The sequence below is a fragment of the Citrus clementina genome, unplaced genomic scaffold (genome assembly GCF_000493195.1).
Source record: "Citrus clementina cultivar Clemenules unplaced genomic scaffold, Citrus_clementina_v1.0 scaffold_1, whole genome shotgun sequence".
In the NCBI taxonomy this organism is placed as follows: domain Eukaryota; kingdom Viridiplantae; phylum Streptophyta; class Magnoliopsida; order Sapindales; family Rutaceae; genus Citrus; species Citrus x clementina.
The window spans coordinates 7,318,524-7,329,745 of record NW_006263303.1 but is presented as its reverse complement, the minus strand read 5'-3'; the positions used below and the strand labels follow the sequence as shown (position 1 = coordinate 7,329,745).

Here is an 11,222-nt window from a genome sequence, read left to right as displayed (position 1 = left end):
GATGATGATGATGATGATAATTTAAAGCTAATGCCGATCTGAGTTGTGCTAAAAATACTACACCAGGACGGATCAAGTCCTAAAGAAGCAATGAAAAATCCAAAGTTTCCAACTCACCAACCTTGCTCATAAAGTAAGCAACATAATAAAATGATTGCACTGGCCCAACAAAAAGTTCTTTATCCTGCAACGATCTGTTTATACTTTATACCGTGCAACTGGCAGTAGTAGGTACTGACTTCATAGAAACCATTAATTTGCTTTTTTTTTTTTTTCTTTAATTATAAATTTTTATTATCAACAGTGAAAACCAAAAACAGTGGTAAAATGATCAAAAGCAAAAAAATTAATACAGCTTCCACCTGTTCGATGGAAAAATACAAGGTCAAGTTTGGCTGTACGAATCATGCATGCATGCATGATGTATCAAAACTCCACTGATGGTACAATTAAAGGCGTAAAAGTCATCGATCCCATGAGTGGTGGTACGGTGATTCGAAGGCGGCCATTGATTTCTGCAACATAAGGTCTTTATAAAACTTTTTAATGAAGTCTTCAGCAGCTTTATCTACCTGGCCATCACCTTCATCTTTCAACGGGAACGGCGAGTCCGTTATCCTCAACTGCCTCACCAACGGGCTCCGTCCAAACCCAGGCAACGTAACCAACGGAGAAGGCGCCGCCGAGGCAACTGCGTGATTATTATCACTAGTATTTAACATCTCAAGAACCCTCTGCACGGCCTGAACCGTGGCCACATCATCATAGTGATAAGCCTTGGCTGCCTTCTGCAAATGGTAGTGGTGGTGTTTGCGTTTGTTGTGGCCGTAATTAGTAAAAGGGTAACTAAAATTAAAAGCGGGGCTATTGCTGCAGCTGAATTCGTATTCTTTTGGTGAGATGAAGGAGAGATGAGCGTCGTTAGAGCGGCAGCTTAAAGAAGAGAGGTGGTTGTGGAATATGAGATTGCCTATGGCTTTACCTGCGAGCTTGTTGCCTCGCTTCAGCATCAAATGAAAATCGACCATTATTTTGCTCTTCGATATGCCTGCCTTTATCATGAAGAACACTATACGTACTATCTTCCATAGCTTCTTAGCTACCACTGGTGGTTTTGTTGGTTCTATTTCCATTTTTTTTTTTTAAATTAAGAGAGTGAGATTAGTGATGAGGTTTTTTTCCTCTCTTTTTTTTAATATTTGTGAGAGGGAGAGGGAGAGGGAGAGAGAGAGAGAGAGAGGGATTGCAAAGGAGAAGAGGGCAATTTTTTGGCTTGTATGGAAGTCACGGGGAGGTGGTATTTAAAGGGGCTGGAAAATAATAATAGTTTAATGAATAAATTAAAATGAAATTATTGAATAAAATTAATAATTATGGACATGCAAATGTCCACTAATTGTTGCTGTACGAAAACTATCACAAGGAGCTTTGCGCAATAATTTCGCTCGTAAAAGTAGCGTTGTGCGTGTTCAGCACGTATGATGGGGAGTACGTGTTTGTCACGCGCTTCAAATATCGGTGGAAATATTTTTTCTCAATGATATATTTTGGTTTCTTCTCCACGCGGACGTTGTGTCGGGTGGATGAAATCACAAGGGGGTCCCCCTAATGGACACCAAATTACTTAAGCAGTGCCCTCAAAATTCAATGATTAGGGTTTGGAGATATTTAAGCGGTCGTGTTTCATGTTGAATCTCGAAAATAGCCTTGCAAAATAGAGAATTAGTAGCTTTGCACGATGCATAACATAGGATATTATATAGTTTATTTTTCTTGCTGGGTATTAAATAAAAGAATAGTAGCCAAGCATCGGGCATCGACCAGCCGCAGCTGCAAATGAACAAAATCTTAAGGGTATGTTTGGCACGTGGTATTGTATTGTATTATCTTGTGGGCCCAGTATTAGTTAAAATATACCTGTGTTTGGTGATCAAATGGATTGAATTGAGCAGCATTAAAATGCGGCTTTTGCCGCATTATCAAAACCCGCGCCGCCCCTCGTGATTAGGCTGTATTACTGACTTTTGTGTTTTAAAAGTCAGTAGCTTCCCCTTTTTTAACTTTATAATAATAGTAATAAATAAATAAGATTTTAATTTAATATAATATTATACAATATTAATTTTTATTTTTAATTATAAATTTATTAATAAATTTATAATTAAAAATAATTAATAATAAATACTTAAATAGTATATAAAAATATAATATAGCATTACATTATTTAATTAAGTTACAATAATTAATATAAAATATTAATACAATTTAAATATATTAATATAATATAATATAATATTTAATTTAAATTAATAAAAAAATTATTATAGTACAATGTAGTACCAAACATTGTACAGTATTATTATAATACAATATTAATGCAATATATCATAATATAATACATCAACATTAAAATAATATAATACAATATAATACAGTACGTATACCAAACGCACCCTAAAAGCACTGGCAGCTCATAAATTCATAATCATAGACCCATGGTTTTGACTTTAATCAGACTTTAGTTCAATTTGTTATTTAATTTAAGCTTGGATGTGACGAGTTTTTAAGTTATTTATGGGGTAGATGGGGTGGGGTGCAACTTTACGAACTTTTGAACAAAATTTTCCATGGCATGTATTGATTGGGTAAAATGAGTTGCTTTTTACAATTGTTGACTGTCGTTCCAAGCTAGAAACTACGTAGAATTTTCTGGAGCTGCTTTACATATTAATATTTTTAAAGTAGAAATCAAATAATGACTACACACAAACCCCTTTCACAAGCTTTGGAGGACCGAACAAATGATTCCATTCTATATTCATACATTTATAATATAAATTTATCAAGTATATATAACTTAAAAATTTATGTCAGCTAAAGGCAAGATCTCATCATCTCAATCTCAAATATATATATAGAAAAACATATCTACTCCCTCTACAAATTATCTGAGATGAAATTTTAGGACTTAATTTGAGATATCAGACTTTTACTCGAATTAATCAACGAAGTAGAAATTTAAGTAGTGTTTACTTGTTGGAGTGGGAGTGTAGAGTGTGGAGTGTGAATTCCTCCAACTCTAGTGTTTAATTATCTTAAAAAAGAGGGAGTGCGAGTGGGAATCTGTGGGTCCCACTCAATTTTGGAGTGGGGAGTGGGATTCCCACTCCCATGGGGGGAGGTGGGAGTGGAAATCCACTCCCCCCTCTTCTTATTTTATCCTTATAATAAAAATTAAAATAAATAAATAATATTTAATAAAATAAATAAATAAAATTTAATAAAATAAATAATATCATATTTATTAAAAATAATAATTATATCATATTTATTTTATTAAATTTAATAAAATAAAAATAAATAAATATTATATTTAAATTAATAATATTAAACATTAATTTTAATAAATATTAATTAATTATTTAATTATTAATAATAAATATTTTATTCTAAAAAAATATTAATTTTGTACTATATTATCAATAATAATATTTCATTTGTGTTGCTATTATTAATAATTTTTATTCACATAATTTAAATTAAAATTAATAAAAAATTATGATTTACATAATTAAGAATATTAGTAATTATTATTAATTTATAAATATAATAAAATATTTAATTTATTTTCCAAATATATTTTTTATTAATTTTTTAATTACAAATTATAATTCTGTACATAAGGATAAAATTATAATTTAAAATAATTTACTCCTAATTCAAAACAAAATAAACAAATAATTGGGATTCTGATTGACAATCTATACTTTCATTTAGTTTAAGTAAATACCCTACTCCCACTTCCACTCCACACTCCTAATTCAAAGATTCTCACTCCTCATGATTCACATTCTAATCCAAAAAGTAAAGGCAGCATTAATGGAAGTTGGTGTTCAGACTAGACGGCAGCGCGTGGGCAATTTATTTATGCTTTTTTTTTTCAAAAAAGCTCCGTCCACATTTGGTGGAGAGAGATTGGACGCAAATTGCCAGCCCGACAAGGTTTGACAGAAATAAATAACAGCACCTACTCAAGACACGTGGCATTCTGGTTGAGGCCTGAATGAATCTATGGCCGTACACGGCTTTTCGAACGGATTGTGCACTCACATCCTCGCCATTCAATTCTAAACTGACCGAAGAAAGTACTCTCACTCTCAGATCCTTTAATCTTGCAGCAGAAAAATTGTATACCAGGCAAACTTTAATCGTTTATCCAAATCAAACCCAGGTTCTGTTCTTAAAGCTGTGTCACCATTTTAAAGGAATAGGTTTAATACATCTGCAAAGGATTTATTATGGTTTATTCTTCAATGCAGATGTCTGCTTATTATATATTGTTCTTGTATAGGATTAATTTCACATTTAAAATGCGCTGATATGTCCACACCAAATGTCTATAATTATGCGTTCGTTACTGTTAATATTCTTTTTTTTTTTTCGAATTTGTTGCACGGCACACACTGTAGCTAGCTAGTGAATGAATTGGAGGGCATGTGCCATATTGTAGAAATTTTCATTTCATCCTTCCACTCTTCTCTTTCAACTAATAATTTCTGAAAACGATTTATCAAGCCAACCTGTATGCAAATGCATATTCATAAATGAAGAAACAAAAATATAAAGTTAAAAAAAAAAATTGCTTAAACATAATGCTTCTAGACTCCACATTCGAAAAGCAGCTAATTGTGGAGGTGGGCAATCCACCATTCACCTTTTTTTTTTTTAAAAAAAAAAAATTAATTTCAATTGTTTTTCTTTTGGCCTCTGAAGTTGTGAAAGGCAAAAGCAGCTTTCAGGTTAGAAGCTGGTCCATATAAGGCCTAAAAAGCTTCACAAACTTGTATGCGTTAGCAACGGATCCAATGGCCATATAAAGAGCAATTGCCACCTGTCTATTGTCTATAACTTGATAGGTTTATAACCAGTTTCAACTCATTTATTTGATCTTTTATCAATTAGAAACAAAAGTGTAGCACGACTCTATCCATATATGCTGATCATTCTTAAGATTATGTATATAGCTCCTTAAAGTACATACCTTTTTCTTTTCTTTTTTTTGTTTTAATTGTTACAATGTAGAATCTATTAATATATTGTAATTCAAAATCTACAATATTTGGAGTGTACTCAAAGACCTATTGAGTATTAGAATCTATTCTACACAAATATATAAAGAGTTTTGTAAGAGGTAACAATTCCGCATCTATGGTATTGTTCAGGGCGTAAGTTCGCCGCTGGTACGTATCCCTTTAACAAGATGTCGTGTTTAAAGAATGAAGAGCAGTGCCATAACTCCCGTTTTCTTATTGAAGTCTAGAAGCTAGAAATCAAACAAGAAATTTTTTAAGTTTCTTAACCTTTAAGTCTTTATTATTTATTTGGAGCACTTCATGGAGATTTTCTATATTGTTATTGGAGTTCTAGGAATATAAAAATGTGATTTCGTTAACAACTCAATAAATGTCATTGAAAAGCAATTAATTAGGTGTTCTTTCACGCCCAAAAAAAAAGTTTAGAAAATGCTTCCACATTATTTTCTTTTCCTCCAAATTCACCATTATTTTCGTACAAGTGATTTTGATTATCTTAAGTATGGGTCATTGTGTGTCTACATATATAGAAATTAAAGGAATTTTGATTTTATAAAACGGCATTTGTCAAATAATAATTATTCTTCATGCCTTTAGTCATACCACTTGTAACTAATAACTTCGTCAGCTAAAGCCTAGCGAAATTAATTCATAATAAAACATCTTTAGAGATGGCCAATTATATTGAAACAAACGTAAGCTGCATGCCATTCCTTTGAATGGAGTCATTTTCCAACAAAATTTCACGATGACAATCTTGTCAAACACGTGTCTAGCTACTAATAAAACTCATGATTTCTCCTGAGGGGAAAAAAAGAAAAATTAAAAGGAGGACGGTCAATTTTCAAAAGTTAAAAAATGAAAACGTGTTAGTATCAAGGCTAGCTAAATAAAAGGTGATAAGTTTTAATTGATGAAAAAAGAGAAGTTGATCGTTGATGGGAACACAAACAATAATTAAAAACTAATTAATTACAAAACCGAAATTCGTGCTACTTTTCCTATATAAAGTAATGTAGAGCACTAATGTAAGTGTCTACTTTTAATAAATTCACTTTTTTTTTTCCCTCTCTTGAAGCAGAAGAAAGTAATTAATATATATATTGTTGTATTGAAATAAAAACTCTTTCGATGCTTGCTTGGCCTGCTTTGATTTTTTTTTTTCTCAATTTTGATAAAGCAACCGAGTTTGGTTGCTTTCGATTGGAGTCTTCTTTTGTTAGATTGAGTTTCAAAACCTAGTGGATAGTTGTTTATTCTGTTTGCGTCCCATATACTTTATTATACCCCTTTTATTTTTTTTAAATAAAAACTACAAATTTAATGTTTACTTGTACATGTAAGAGCTGCTAGTAGAATACACTAGCTATTTGATTTTTTTACAGCCAATTAAATTTTATAAAAATAACGTTGAACCAAGTAGATGATTTAATCATAAAAAGATCAATATTTATTTTTATTTTTTATTGGGTGGAAAAAGTTTAAATAACTTTTTAATTCTTACTTGTTTCAAGATTTAAATAAGGGTGGCCAACTAAATAAAACTGGTTGAAAATTACTTGATTAGACTCAAGAGTCTGGGGCCATTAAGATAGGAATAACATGATGGATTCTAAATATATTCTCTCAATCAAGGGAGATACGACAACCATTATTAACATACATACTTACATACATCATACATACATATATACGTCCATGCATGCAAGATATTATAACCATTATGAAATACAAATTAATATGGAATAAGAATCCCTCAATTAATGTTCATGTGTAAACTAGGGCCTTAAGGGTAAAAGTTTTTTTTCTGCTATAAATTATTCTTTATTTTCTTAAAAAATATAATATTCTTTATTTTCTTCATGTGAAACTATGGGCTAACAAACGGTTGTAGACAATATTCGATCAATGTTTCTCTCATGTTATTGGGATGGAGATTTATGAGATTCTCTGAATATTCATTCATGTAATTTTTTTCTTAGTTTCACTTTTTGCTTTGCTTTAGATCCTTTAGTCTTTTGACAGAATAACTCTCTCCATTCATTTCTGTTCACCTTTTTAATTTTTCAATTAAATTGAATCTCCTCACTTAGTTGAGGGTTTATAGTAAAAAGAAAAAAGAAAAAAGAAAAAAATTGCGATCCAGGTTTCTCATTTCAATAGAAAATTACTCTTCGTTTTAGATGCATGTATAAAAAAATTAAATAATAAAAACTAATAGACTCCTATCAATTAATTTGAACTTCCTTGCGGTTGGGATGAGCGAAAACTTTACAATAAAAAGTGTTCAGCACGGCACGAGCATTTCAATTAATTATGAGTGTAAAATTAGTAGAAGCAAGAAAGTGACTTTTAATGTATACAAAAATTAGTTGGCATAATAGATTAGAGCAATTCCGCGAAAATTGCATCAATGAAAGCGAGTCGATGCATAATACATATATAGCCCTACAAGGAACCACAAATTTCAACTCTCCCACCTACCTTAATAATTTCTCCAATTGACAAACGCCATGAAAAAGCTAGCTCAAAATAATTTTCAAATTTTAAAGATATTTGGAGCCCTAAATTATTGGTGGTCCAGCAAACGACTTGTATTTAAAAGCTGTATTTTCAATGTCATTTTCTCCTTTAATTGTTTCAAAGTCTTCACTAGCTAGAGTAAACTTTTTTTTTTTTTAAGTTTCACTTGGCCATCCTTCTTTTGTATATCATGATTGGAAATTGCACACTTTCTTCCAAATCTGATCATCTTATCTTAGAATTGTTATTCTTCATATTTGTTTTTCTTGGTGGGTTTTTCCCTTTTTATAGGCTTTTGTAGTTTCCATGTGGCACCAGCTCGAGACAAGTTCGATCGCTTGCTGCCGTGTTACATCGATCTATGCAATCATTGAGGTCTAAGATCTTATCTCAATTGTGTAAACGTATCTCTGCAGTAAGGAACTGGAGAAAGAAATTTGCTGTCATCATTTGTGGGTTTTAGGCTTTTTCAGCTTCAAAATAATTGATGAATATGAATTGCATTTAAATAGCATGTCAAGAATAAAATTATATTATTGAAGAATGTGTCTTTTCTTTTTAGATATCTGGTATGGGTGGCCCACCAAAGACAAGTAAGAGACAAATGTAACTGATGAAGTTTAATAAGGTTGTGACTGTGTGCTTCTACGAGGAATAACTTTTTAATTCAAGCAAAATTCGTGAATCTGGATTCAAAGTTCTTCTTTTAAAGATTTTATGTCATCTGTTTATTTTTATCACTGTATTGCCAATATTTAATTAGTAGATGTTATTTTTGTAAGAGAGATTATAATATTTGAAGTTTGAAATTAAAAAAGAAAACGGCTAGTCGATTGTGAAGAAAAGTATCTTTTTTCACTTCTACAAAATCGGCTAGCCGGATTTTAAATCCGAGAAACCGATTGATTCCAGTGAGTATTCTGAACTAAAAACAGTTAGCCGAATTTAAGAACCGATAAATCGGTTTCTTACAAGAATACTCTCTGGACAAGAAATGGCTAGCCAGATTTAAGAATTGGTAAACCAGTTTCTTACAGAATACTCACTGGACAAGAAACGAATATCTGGTTTTTGTATCCGGCAAACCAGTTGTGAATAGATGCAAATTTCAAACCAAATAATGTGTCTTTGAAGAAATACCATTTTGAATGGTTGTAATTTTTCAATGGAAAAATGTTTTCTTCATTAAATAGACACATATAACAATTAAAAAATATAGATTATTATAGATTTCATACATGTTCTTGGAATACAATCTTATTTGCTAGAGATTGTGTTCAGGATTTGTTATATCTTGGGGGTAATTTGCCATTAAACTCTATAGCAAACCAATAGTGGTGAGGGAAAATAAAACCTTAAAGGAAAGTGTGCAAACACGTCTCAAATCCTATCAAATTTATTTTGTTCTTTGCCTCTATATTCGAAAATTCACCAACAATCTTTAAGGTTTTAATTTGTTTGCAAATGGAGGCTGAGAAGAATCTGACTTCATTTCTTAATCCTAATGTTCAGCTTGATTGTTTTGATGGCACTAATTTTACTCATTGGAAGGGAAAATTGTTCTTTCTTCTTGTTGTACTTAAAATAGCATACATTCTTGATCTAAAATTGGAACCATTTCCAGAGCCAAAAGAAGATGATACTGAAGTTGTTAAGGCTTCAAGGAAACAACATGAAGATGATGAATTGATGTGTCGGGGTCACATACTCAATACACTTTCTGACAGGCTCTATGATCTTTACAATTCTATGGCTTTTCTAGTGGAAATTTAGAATGCTCTTGAGTACAAATATAAAATGGAGAAAGAAGGTATTGATAAATTCCTTATCTCTAAATATTTTGAATTTGTTATGGTAGACACAAAATCCATTCTTGATCAAATACACGAATTACAAATTATAGTAACTAAGCTTCGGGAGTTAAAAGTTGGAATTTCTGAATCATTTCAAGTTGGGGCTATTATTGCTAAATTGCCTCAAAGTTGGAATGATTATAGAAAGAAACTCATTCATAGTAAAGATAACATAACCTTAGAAGAATTACAAAAACATTTGGTAATCGAAGAAGAGACAAGGTCTCGAGAATCCAAGGTCAAACATTATTCTACTAAGGTTAATGTTGTTGAAGTTAGTAAATTTTCAAAGAATTTTAAAGTCAAGAATGACAAGAAATTCAAGAAGTCTAGCACACAAAAATTTCCTAGAAATTGTTTCTTTTGTGACAAGAAAGGCCATTGCCAAAGTGATTGCAAATTTAAGAAGAGAAAGGAAGAAATGAATTCTCATAAGGCCAATGTTGTTGAAGACAAATCTGAAGAGATTTGTGCTATGATTTCTGAGATGCAAATTAACATGATTACCAAAACCAATATGGCTAAAACTAAGTCCTGCGATTGGTGGCTCGATTTGGGTGCAACCATTCATGTTTGAAATGATAAGAAATTTTTCTTATCGTACAAAGAAGAAACAGAAGGACAAAAGGTTCTCATGGGGAACAATAATGCAGCCACGGTAGCAGAGAAATGAGTAGTTGAAATCAACTTTACTTATGGAAAGAAAGTTACATTGTATAATGTCTTTCATGTACCTTCCGTTAAGAAGAATCTTGTTTTTGCTAGTTGTATGTGTAAGCATGAGCTTAAGATTGTGCTTGAGGGTAATACTTGTATTATTTCAAAGAATGAGATGTTTGTTGGGAATGGGTATTCTTGTGATAGAATGTACAAACTCAGTATTAATAATAATGATGTCAACTTAGCTTATATTGTTAAGTCTTGTGATGTTTGGCATGCTAGATTAGCACAGTTAAATTTTAGATCTTTGAAATACATGTCTAAGCATGGTTTGATTAATTGCAGTAATGTTAAAAATCATAAGTGTGAAATCTGTATCCAAGCTAAATTAACTAAGAAACATTTTCCTAAAGCTGAATAAAATACTCAAATATTGGATTTAATACATACCGATATTTATGAGGATAATGACATTTTAACAAGAGGGGGTAAGAGATACTTTATCACTTTTATTAATGATTGTTCTAAATATACTTATGTGTATTTACTTAGAACAAAAGATGACGCTTTTGATAAATTTTAAAATTTTCAAAAGATGGAGCTGAAGTTGAGAACCAAAAAGATAAGAAAATCAAAGTGGTTCGAAGTGATAGAGGTGGTGAATATTTCTCAATTGAGTTTGATAATTATTGTGAAGAATTTGGAATTATTCACTAAAGATCAGCTCCATTTACTCCTCAACAAAATAGTTTAGCTGAAAAGGAAAATAGGATCTTTACGGATATGATAAATTCATGATCGTTAATGCAAGACTACCAAATAATTTTTAAGGTGAAACATTACTCATTGCATGTCATATTCATAATAGAATCACATCCTTGAAAACACATGTTTCTCCTTATGAAGTGTGGAAAGGAAGAAAACTAAACTTGATGTATTTAAGGGTCTGGGGTTGTTTAGTTTTTTATAAAATACATAATCCTAAATCATCAAAGTTATGTGCTAGAGGTATAAAAAGTGTTTTCGTGGGATATGCTGAAAATTCCAAGGCTTATAGATTGTTAAATTTAGATTCAAATGTGATTATGAAATC

General features: G+C 31.2%; 1 protein-coding gene across 1 annotated transcript; it reads right to left on the bottom strand.

Annotated features, from left to right (window-relative positions):
• Nucleotides 1-331: 331 nt before the first annotated feature.
• LOC18055429 lies at nt 332-1,260 on the bottom strand. The gene has a single exon (XM_006451206.2). It carries the CDS (start codon nt 1,131-1,133, stop codon nt 465-467), a length of 669 nt encoding a protein of 222 aa, XP_006451269.1. The 5' UTR covers nt 1,134-1,260; the 3' UTR covers nt 332-464.
• Nucleotides 1,261-11,222: the final 9,962 nt, after the last annotated feature.

Bases quoted from the DNA above. Each gene is read 5' to 3' on its own strand.
- LOC18055429 (XM_006451206.2), bottom strand. From the start codon at position 1,133: ATGGAAATAGAACCAACAAAACCACCAGTGGTAGCTAAGAAGCTATGG.